Source organism: Anabrus simplex, chromosome 1 (assembly GCF_040414725.1).
Source record: "Anabrus simplex isolate iqAnaSimp1 chromosome 1, ASM4041472v1, whole genome shotgun sequence".
In the NCBI taxonomy this organism is placed as follows: Eukaryota; Metazoa; Arthropoda; class Insecta; order Orthoptera; family Tettigoniidae; genus Anabrus; species Anabrus simplex.
Window position 1 is genome coordinate 403067208 of NC_090265.1, and position 12008 is coordinate 403079215.

The 12008-nt window shown below is 42.1% G+C and overlaps 1 protein-coding gene across 1 annotated transcript in view; it reads left to right on the plus strand.

The window, feature by feature from the left end:
• The window catches only part of LOC137498885 (uncharacterized), a 155179-nt gene that overhangs the window by 137660 nt on the left and 5511 nt on the right, over nucleotides 1–12008 (plus strand). Inside the window, exon 3 of the mRNA XM_068226593.1 lies at nucleotides 9985–10217. Coding sequence (XP_068082694.1) covers nucleotides 9985–10217 — 233 coding nt within the window. The remainder of the gene's footprint in view (nucleotides 1–9984; nucleotides 10218–12008) is intronic.

A 12008-nucleotide genomic window follows, 5' to 3' on the forward strand; every position in this document is an offset into this window, starting at 1 on the left:
TAAACATAGCTAACACCGAATGTGGAAAAACAAAGTTGCTGGAAATAATAATAATAATCAAATGTCCATGTCAATGTTATCTTTTCAGATATGAACAAAACCTCAAAAAATCTCAATATTGCTATTAAGACCAGGGATAAATGAAAGCTAGTAGTACTGAAAATAATAATATTAAAATGTAAAAACTCAATATTGCTATTAAGAAAAGGGATAAAACGAAGACTAAAAGAACTATTACAACAGGGTAATTCCATCTATAGACTGTATGGCATTATTGGCATGTGAAGCTAAAACTGGCAACATATAACTGAGCAGAGTACAGTGCTGTGTCGGGCTGAGTCTGCACTAGACCACTGACTGTTCCACTTCCGGCCGGGTTCGCACTCAGCACATTCTCTCTTAGACACTGACCTTTCTTATATTCTACTTATATTGCTAACCTGACTACGTGTTATCTCCACCGTAGTGCCGATGTGCAGTTATTACACTTCACATTTCTTTCTTGTTGATCACTCTTCAACCTCTATTAATTCACTATATTTGTTAACTTTAGAACCCATGCAACTCACCACCTTAAATGAAGCCATGTTCACTCACTGATAAGTGGGATAACTAGGACCCCAGCTCATAAACCAACCGTCACCAGATATTATCTTTCTCCTTATCATCTGACCAATTTATCACACCCTCTTCCTCATTCACTACACACTTGACCACCTGGAAACTTCTCTTCTATCACACCCGTCGTCTACTCGCTCTTAACAAAGTTATGAATAACACGCACACACTCCACTATTATCGTGTATATAGCCATTTACTTCTCACTACACATTAACTTTTTGCTTCTTGTCACAATGCCTTCGTCTACTCTGTTCTTTTTGCCCCATAACTCTCTTAGGCTCAGACTTCTCCCTCTCACTAGGGCACCTCTTGCTTCTTCTTCTTCTTGCTTCCCAGTCGTGTTTTTACTTCGTTTGCATACTCTTGTTACATCCTGTGTTTCTACTCCCACAATCTCTCCCTGTGTCCTTCTATCTTCTCTCCCTCTGGCCTCCGTCCTGGACTCCTTCGTTAATGCCCAGGTCTCCCTGGTTTCCTTCCTTATCACATTCCTCATCTCTGCCATTACCTCCCTGTTCGCTATGGTTAACAAATCTATCAAGTTACTTCCTTCATGCTGCGAGCTTGGTTCCTTTACCTTACTATCCTTGTTTCTTTCTTTGCCCCCATGTCCTTCATCCCCCACTTTACAGTCTCTGGCTTGTCTTTCCTCCACTCTCTTTCCCACTACTACTTCGTCATTCCTGTCATCTTCCATTTCTCGTAATTTCTTCGCATTCCACGTTCTAGTCCAAATACCGTTGGTCACTACTAATTTTTGACCCTTAATATGAGCTCTTAACCCCTGTAATTTAGCCCTGGCCAAATGTTTCTTCAGAGTGTTTATGTTCTTTACCCCTTCTCTACCAATGTCTTCTTTAATCCAAATTTTTGTACTCCGTATGTTATCTGCACTTCTTCTCACTACTTCCGCCATCAAGGTGGAGAATAGCTTCAGTTTGATCGGTCTATCACCCCGTTTTTTACCTATCCTTTCTACATCATCAATATCGACTTCGCTAAAATTAATTCTCATCATTTTCTGGATGACTTCCACAACTTTGTATGTTGTCAGTACTTTATCTTCTGCTTTATCTTCCGGTACTCCATATACGAATAGGCATTTCTTCCTCCGTTCTCGGTTACAGTCTTCAATTTCCGCTCGCAACTTCACCACCTCTCCTTCCATCTCCCTTATTTTTGACTTGAGTGATATGATTTCTCTCTCGTTGGTTTCTACTCTACTCATTATCTCGTCTGTTTTTCCCTGTATCCCCCGCCTTATATGCTCAAGTTCTTTCATTTGCTCTTTCATCATATTCTTAATCTGCTCAAACGGGCATACTTCTTCCACCACTTTTCTAATGATCTCCACGTCTTCCCAGTTCATGTTGCCACTAGAAGTCGGGCCAGGGTTTACTTCTACTCCTCCTATAACTAGTAATATCATAATCACCACTGCCGCCAATATCATCTTGTCCATCATTCTTGTTTCCATTATACTTCCTTTATTTCTAGCTATCTCCTTTTTCCCTTTCATCTGCCATCTTCCAATAGCCACACGATATTGATCCACGCCAATCATCTTCCTCTTCCCTCTCGAATTACTTTACTGGCCACCGTTCACATTCCACGCCGGCTCTCCTGACAACTCCACACAATACGTCTGTCACCGAACGCTGACTAGGTTAGACTGAGGGTGTTTAGGGGGTGTAGTAAGGATGTAAAGAAGAGTTTTTCTGGTAAGACCACAACTAGAGTATTGTTTCAGTGTATGGGACCCTCACCAGGATCACTTGATTCAAGAACTGGAAGAAATCCAAAGAAAAGCAGCTCGATTTGTTCTGGGTGATTTCAGGCAAAAGAGTAGCGTTACAAATATGTTGCAAAGTTTGGGCTTGGAAGACTTGGGAGAAAGGAGACGAGCTGCTCGACTAAGTGGTATGTTCTGAGCTGTCAGTGGAGAGATGGCGTGGAATGACATCAGTAGACGAATAAGTTTGAGTGGTGTCTTTGAAAGTTATTGTTATTTGCTTTACGTCCCACTAATTACTTTTACGGTCTTCGGAGAGGTCTTTGAAAGTAGGAAAGATCACAATATGAAGCTAAAGTTGGAATTCAAGAGGACAAATTGGGGCAAATATTCGTTTATAGGAAGGGGAGTTAGGGATTGGAATAACTCCAGTCTAGCCTGACCAAGCGACAAGTGCAGACGGGCTGGGAGGAGCGTGCTGGCAGTGCGAGAAAGATCGGAATAACTTACCAAGGGAGATATTCAATAAATTTCCAAATTCTTTGTAATCATTTAGGAAAAAGTTAGGAAAACGACAGATAAGGAATCTGCCACCTGGGCGACTGCCCTAAATGCAGATCAGTAGTGACTGATTGAACTCCGTGTAGTATGGGTCTGTGATATGAGAAACAAGAGACATAATTCAACAGTTCTGTATTAATATTATGAGTAAAAGTAAGATCAATAAATGAATTGCCCAATGTGCTGTGAACTTGCTCGGCACAATATCTATATATTAAATTATTTTTATGAAAACTAAAGTCAGTCAGTCCGGCCATTCTATCCGGTCGATTTCCTTAATTGTTTGTTAACTGAAAGGTAGGCCTATTCATGCACAGATTCGTCATCAGGAAGTCACTTAACTTCCGCCACTTCCGCCTTCCTCAAATTATTTGATTTTTTTCAATTTTTTGTCTCTTTGAAGCAATCATATCTTTGGTTCTAATTGAGGTACGCAGTTGATTTTGACCTAAAAACACTCAGTGGATCAAGCTTTTTTTTTTCAGTCACAGGAAGCATGAGCATATGATTACCGTCACGGGTCACAGTTAGAGATGAGTTTAAATGATATTTCAGAATATCTGTGAACGGCGCATCTGTGACACAAAAATATATGTGACTTTTATTTGTGATTCAGTCACAGGAAGCGCGAACATAAGTATGATTATCGTCACGGTCACTCTTTGATCGCGGGCGGGCAGTATGAAAATACTTCTAGTTTATATGATGACAATATAGGGTAGTATTTTTCCGAAATTTTGGATCATTAGAAGTGGTCAAATTAATATTCACATTTATCTATTTGAATTTTTAATAATGCATAGCGAAAAGATTGTTAACATGATGCGCAATAAATTAACAAGCGGAATGTGATTACCCGTGTCGTGTCTCTGAGATACTAATTACAGTACTTAATAACCAAACCAAACCCCATGGCACTACAGACCTTGAAGGGATTTTGCCTACTAAGCGACCGCTGCTCAGCCCGAAGGCCTGCAGATTACGAGGTGTCGTGTGGTTAGCACGACGAATCCTCTCGGCCGTTATTCTTGGCTTTCTAGACCGGGGCGGCTATCTCACCGTCAGATAGCTCCTCAATTCTAATCACGTAGGCTGAGTGGACTTCGAACCAGCCCTCAGGTCCAGGTAAAAGTCCCTGACCTAGCCGAGAATCGAACCCGGGGCCTCCGGGTGAGAGGCAAGCACGCTAACCCTACACCACGGGGCCGGCCTTACAGTATTTAATGCAGGTTTAAAAATAAAACGACTAAAAAATAATACATTTATGAACTTAATACAAAGATTCCTCCCAGCAAAGTTGTACAGCTCAAACAAATCGTGAACGGGTTAAAGATATTGACATTTTGTTTTCACTTTCAGTAATGGTACCAAAAGGCTAATAATCAGACTTAAAGTACTGTGTCATTACTACAATATTTTCTGAGATCATCGTACTAACTTCGTATTTTTAAACGGTACCACACTATTTTGTACACAAAGCGGTACAACTACAAACATTACAAATTCAGCACCGTGATTAATTTGAAAATCGGACACGTACTTCTCGAAAAAATATTAGAGTTGCTAGACAGGTATTCTCTCTACTGTGCTCATAAATACACTAATCCTATGATAAAATGTATGATTTAATTAACTCCTTTAATATCGCGGTAGGTAACTGGTAGATGAAAAACGGATATAGACGTTGAGCTGCAGCAGATAACATAGCCCTGTGAACGTGATCCAAGTACACAACTTAAACGATGTTTTGTCACAGATACTATCGTGACAGCGTATCAGATATACTGTATCGGTGAAAGAAAAATATCGGTGACAAAGTAACAGGCTGTGATTTATCGACCTTCTCTAAGTTGAAGTTCACTGACTGGTGCACTAATACGCTGGAAGTGCCGCTCGAATAGATATCTAGCTGTTTTACCTTACGTTCACGAAACTATCACTTAGAATACGCATTATTACATTTCTGTCGACCTCTCATGTTCTTGCTGACATTCTGAGGCACGTTGGCGGACAGCCTCTTCCCTCCAGTGGCTTATTGTGACGTAGTCGTTTTCTGGCTCTCTCTACCCCTGAACAGTTAAACTTGTTTATATTATTGATCCATTCGTTATAGTATTAAAAAACAACTATCAGGTTATTAATCAAAAAGTACAGAAAAATGGGCAAAGCGTTTAAAACATAGCCGGTATGATCTCCATAGCAACTCTCCAAAGAGTTAGTTATCGGCTCTTGGACAAACTTTCACACGAGCCTGTGTTGCCATTTTGGCCATTTTGTACCTAATCTAGCTATTTTGAAAAGTAATTAGCTACAAAATTTTGAGTTTAGCTATTAGCTACATTTTTAGCTACTTATAAATTTTCGTTACGTTAGCTAATTTGGTTATCTCCCTTTTTTAATGCTTTTCTTCAATAATTAATGGATTTTCGTAAATATTCACAGCGAATAACACATGAGTCGTACTGCATGTTCAACTTATAGGTGACCTTGGACGAATTGGTGCAAAGGTTATTAATTACCTCACATCACTCACTACTCTCTGGTTTCAGGACTACATTATATCATTACAGGCTATCAACCAGTCCATCACTTGGTAAATTCCTGACTTCCATAGATGAGTTTCCTGGTTGGCTGAGAAACAACGTTTAAGCCAGTGCAGTTGCTAAATTAGTGAAATATGGACCGAAAGTGACAGTGTAACACAACATAGTAATAATATATAGTGTACATACAGATAAAAAATGGCGTGTGGGCCTCCGGATTAAGATTACTGACGAGGGAACACATACATGTGTTTCGCTCGGATTCGGTTGAAATTTGGTAGCAATATTCGTGGGAGGCAGTAGAATGCTAAGGTGAAAACTGTATGTGTCCAGCGCAAGTTTAAACGCCAAAACTGAACAAATAAATAGTCGTAAAATTAGAAGTGCCGCGGGAGTATCGGGGTGTGGCGGAGAGGTAGGGAGGAGCGAAGCAGCGGACGTGAACCAACCGGGCTGCGTCGAGCTGCGCCAGCAGCCAGGCAGCGTATAGTTAGCGCGTTCCCCTTAACTTCCCGATCAGATGTGCAGTTGTTTCATGTGCTGTTTTCATATTTACGTTTTACATTGCAAATACTGTAAGAGTGAAATAAAATCAAAGTTGTTTAAACTTGCGTTGGGCACATGCAGTTTTCACCTAAGCATTCGACTGCCTCCCACGAATATTTCTACCAAATTTCAACCGAATCCGAGTGTAACACATGTATGTGTTCCCTCGTGAGTACTGAAGTTTTAATAAATAGAGGAAATGCTGCCTAAACATACGCAACAGTATAGAAAAGGGTGGGAATTTTTGGCGGAATTTAAAAGGTGACTTCAGCCTGTTTCTAATGATAAAACTCAAGCATATTGCAAATACTGTAAGAGTGAAATAAAATCAAAGTTGTTTGATTTAAAATCACATGCACAACGCGATAAACAATAGACTTCCACACTAAAAGCTCATTAGGCGTACGTGAGGTAGAGAGTAAAATAACATTATTTTTGTCAGAACATAGTGCTCTACTCGCTAGCGACCACTTGTCGGAGCTCGATGAGTTCATCTAGCCTTTTTTTAAGCTATTTCAGTCGGTCATTTTAGCCGTTTTAGCTATATTTTTATACAATGTAGCTACTTTTTGTGTTCATGAGTTCACAACACTGCACACGACTGTCACTGGTGTTTCCCTTAATTTTTTCACTGTATCAGAAAGAAGTATATAACAAAATCTTTTTTTTTAATGTTCTAAATACATTTGTTCACAAGCACCTTTACCGTAAAACCAACCTTAACGAGTGATTTTTTTAAGGGAAGTCGGAAAGCCCTATCTTGATAATGTTAATTTGACAAAAAAGATACCCCGTTATCTCAGGAAGTATTAAGTTTAGAGCTTTGATATTTTTACTACTTGTATTTACACACTTTCCATAAGTACTGAACCAGGATGGAATGGTTAGAGCAAATGATTGTAAACTTATGAATTTGTTTAATAAGTTCCAAATATTTAACAAAAAATTTCATTAAAATATATGTAAATCAGAAACTATATATGTGAAGTGCTTTTATCAGGTTCAGTAGCTGTATCATGGCACAAGGTGACTCTTTGCAAACAATGAACTGCCTATTCAGTGTAGTTTCTGAGATAATGGGTAAAACGTGTGGGAAAAAAGGCATTTTTCAGAATATGATTTCAAAGTAAAACAGAATGTTCACTCACACGTTTACCCATAAGAGGGCCAAAAATCCAACTCCATTTAATTGAAACTATTGAAATGTTTGTTATGACAGTGCCGGAAACCTCTGCGTATAACATTTAGGAATAGAACAATGAAAACAACAGCCTTCTAGATTAAAGGGTTCCACATATTTATATTTTCAAAAAGAAACATGTCTAAGTTGCCCAATTTGACACTTGTGCATTGATTTTTAAAATAATTATTGAAAATGCTTCCATATATCTTATTAAAATAAATTATACACCATTTCAATCAGCAGAATTCAAATAATTGAATGAGGCAACATTTGGAAAAAGTCATTTTTTTTTTTTATGTTTTTGGTTTCCGACTCCCCTTAAAACAATATATAGCCAAGATCCTACTCACCCTCGCCTTAAACACCAAGTTTTCTGAATATTCACCAATCATTTTTCCGCTATGTTGTAACAGACATGTATTAAACTGAACCCGTCATAGGTCATTAGTTGTCCTCTCCGGTGTAAAAACCAAGGGTCAGGTTTGATATTCAAAAAGTACAGACAGAAAAACGTCTTTATATGTATTAATAATTATTACCTACTTGAGAATTTGTATAGCACGCTTCCAGTCCATTACGTTTATTAATACTGGGAGAGGAAAGGGTATGTGGATCAGGTGATAGACTGGTTTTAACAAATAAAACAAGTGAACAACTGTGAATCTCGCTGCTACATAAAAATATCACATACTCGTCATGTGTCGAGATTACTGTCACCGCTTTATTAAACACATGGGCGTAGTACGTCTCACTTCTAAGATTTCGACTTCCTGGCGGGGAATCAACCTGCACCCATCTGGGTGAATCAAGCACGGCTATACTATCTCGGCTTAGCAGCCCCCTAACTAACCGAAGGAAGACAGACATGGCTCTACAGCCCTGATGGGCCTTGGCCTACCAAGCAACTCCTGCTCATTCCGAAAGCCTGCAGATTTCGAGATTACGAGTGGTCAGTGTGACGAATAATCTGTGTTCATAATCTTGGCTTTCTAGACCGGCTCCGTATCTCACCGTCATAGAGCTCCTCCATTTTTCTCGCATCGGCTGAGTGAACTTCGAACCAGCCCTCAGATCCAGGTAAAAATCCCTGATTTGTCGGAAATCGAACGCAGGACTTTCAGGTAAAAAGCAAGCTCATTATCCATAGACCCCGGGGCCGGTAAAGGAAGATCATAGCACGTCTATAAAACTGTTCCATAATTTACTGATTGCCCCCCAAAACCAACAAAAGAGTGTTATAGACATGATTATTTCTCTCCTCAATACTGAAAGGGCTATTAAGGTGTTATAATCTTAGCACCTTCTCTGTCGATATACACTGACTGACAGAGCAAATGCAACACCAAGAAGGAGTGGTCAGAACTTTATGCCAATTGCAGGGTAGACTGACGTCACTGAGGTATGCTCATGATGTGAAATGCGCCGCTGTGCTGCGCACGTAGCGAACGATAAATGGGACACGGCGTTGGCGAATGGCCCACTTCGTACCGTGATTTCTTAGCCGACAGTCATTGTAGAACGTGTTGTCGTGTGCCACAGGACACGTGTATAGCTAAGAATGCCAGGCCGCCGTCAACGGAGGCATTTCCAGCAGACTGACGACTTTACGAGGGGTATGGTGATCGGGCTGAGAAGGGCAGGTTGGTCGCTTCGTCAAATCGCAGCCGATACCCATAGGGATGTGTCCACGGTGCAGCGCCTGTGGCGAAGATGGTTGGCGCAGGGACATGTGGCACGTGCGAGGGGTCCAGGCGCAGCCCGAGTGACGTCAACACGCGAGGATCGGCGCATCCGCCACCATGCGGTGGCAGCCCCACACGCCACGTCAACCGCCATTCTTCAGCATGTTCAAGACACCCTGGCTGTTCCAATATCGACCAGAACAATTTCCCGTCGATTGGTTGAAGGAGGCCTGCACTCCCGGCGTCCGCTCAGAAGACTACCATTGACTCCACAGCGTAGACGTGCACGCCTGGCATGGTGCCGTGCTAGAGCGACTTGGATGAGGGAATGGCGGAACGTCGTGTTCTCCGATGAGTCACGCTTCTGTTCTGTCAGTGATAGTCACCGCAGACGAGTGTGGCGTCGGCGTGGAGAAAGGTCAAATCCGGCAGTAACTGTGGAGCGTCCTACCGCTAGACAACGCGGCATCATGGTTTGGGGTGCTATTGCGTATGATTCCACGTCACCTCTAGTGCGTATTCAAGGCACGTTAAATGCCCACCGCTACGTGCAGCATGTGCTGCGGCCGGTGGCACTCCCGTACCTTCAGGGGCTGCCCAATGCTCTGTTTCAGCAGGATAATGCCCGCCCACACACTGCTCGCATCTCCCAACAGGCTCTACGAGGTGTACAGATGCTTCCGTGGCCAGCGTACTCTCCGGATCTCTCACCAATCGAACACGTGTGGGATCTCATTGGACGCCGTTTGCAAACTCTGCCCCAGCCTCGTACGGACGACCAACTGTGGCAAATGGTTGACAGAGAATGGAGAACCATCCCTCAGGACACCATCCGCACTCTTATTGACTCTGTACCTCGACGTGTTTCAGCGTGCATCGCCACTCGCGGTGGTCCTACATCCTACTGAGTCGATGCCGTGCGCATTGTGTAACCTGCATATCGGTTTGAAATAAACATCAATTATTCGTCCGTGCCGTCTCTGTTTTTTTTTTTTCAACTTTCATCCCTTTCGAACCACTCCTTCTTGGTGTTGCATTTGCTCTGTCAGTCAGTGTAATAAAATCTTATAATTTTATCAAATGAGCGTTTGTCAATTATGTTTTTCTGCTTTTCAGGGACTGACTCACGTCTAGGATGGGGTTTCCGCTTCGGCCCACACGCTGACTTTCAAATTCTGCTGGAACTGGGACCACAAATTTATACACAACGTCTTGGCCCGGATGCTACAGACAGCAAACGGCGGCGAGAGACAACAGCCGACTTACCCGCGCGGGAAGGAAACGACATCATTCCTCCAGGAAGTCGCTGGAGTTCTATGTGGCGCTCTAGTCACTTCAGTCCAACGCTGGTAATTGATCGCTTTTAATTATATCTGTCATGAGACAAGCATCTGCACTTGAGAGCCATTTCTAACGATAGGACTTCCAGCAACAAACAGTGAAATGTAATAGAAGAATATGAAATTGGCCTAATACCAGTGGCGGCCGGTGGACCCTCAGGTCGGGGGAGTACTCTTTCCCACAACTCTTTCTTTGCTACTGACCAGTAACAGCGCACTCATCCAAGTCTTTCGCGCAAAAACAAACAAATTCACTGCTGCTAACCCTCACCAACCGCGGGATGCGAACCAGAGGCCCAATTTGAATCACAATTCTTGGCCTCAAATGTTACTTTTCAATATACTGTAATTGTTTATTAGTTTTATTCTTAAAATATAAATAATAGGGCAAAGAAGGTCATAAATTATTATTTAATTTTATTGTATGCAAACGTGGAGATGTGGCTAGCGCACGCTCGTGTAGGGGTTTGTAAGGACATCTCTGCACTGCTACACTGCTATGGACTCTGCCCAGGTGAAAGCCTCTTCCCGCACACTTCCTCCCCCCGAAACCGTCCATCAGCGCGCTTCCCTCTTACACCTCTCTCCCAAAACCAACACTATATCCTCGGGCAGAAGCTCGAGAGTCCGTGGCTTATCTTCAACATGAAAACATTAGCAGTGAATTGCGCGCTGAAAGTCAGTCACCTAACTTTGATAACTTATTGCCAAACAGTCTTCCTTATTGATGATAATTTACAGTTTTACAGTGAAATGTAATTTTCTTAGCATTATTCGAGTCCAATATTGACTTCATATGTCGAGAGAAAATAAAAGAACCTTTTCGTTCTTTAGGGAGCACACCGTCCGGGAGTTCCTAAGGACTGGCCGCTACTGCCTAATACTGTACTCCATAAAATAACACAATATCACTACTGTTCGAAACAGTTATTCAACTGGCTGATAATAGTTTTTAAAACAAGAATGTGGAAGAAATACTCCGTTCAATTAGCAGAATACGAGGGTTGTAAATAAAGTACTGGCAACGTAGTTCAGACACTCTCAGGGGATCGGCCATGCGCAAATAGGATATGGAAGCGGTGAGGTGGCGCTGTTGTCGATCTGTAGTGTGCATCTGACGGGCATCCAGTTGAAGGTGTTGTTGCTGTGTGGCGTTGAAGTGAAGAGTGTCGATTTCATCGCTCTAAAGCATGTTTTCTAATATTGCCGATTTCTAGAGCGATACCTGCGTCCAGTTATGCGGCGCGCAAACGACCACGTTTATTGCGAAACGATCATCCTATCGTGTGGCATGACAATCCACGTCAAGCTCTATTCAATATAAATTGAAAATGTTATTTGAAAAAGGTCACTTACATAGTTGTATTTGGTATACCGTGTTACCGCTTGTACTAATTTTCAATTCAACGGCAGGGCGGATGTACAATCACGTGATCGTCTACTGGTCGACATGTTCGAATTATTATTATTATTATTTCTTTCTTTCTTTCTTTCTTTCTTTTTTCTTTCTTTCTTTCTTTCTTTCTTTTTTAATCTCTTACGCTCAAGGGTCGATTTTCCCCTCGAACTCTGCGAGGGATCCTACCTCTACCACCTCAAGGGCAGTGTCCTGGAGCCTGAGAGTTTGGGTTGGGGAATACAACTGGGAAGGAGGACGAGATCCGCGCCCAGGCGACCTCACCTGCTTTGCTGAAGAGGGGCCTTGTGTGGGGATAGAAACTGTGGAAGGTGCAGGCAAGGAAGAGGCAAGGACGCGGCCGTGGCCTTAAATTAGGTACCATCCCAGCATTTGCCTGGAGG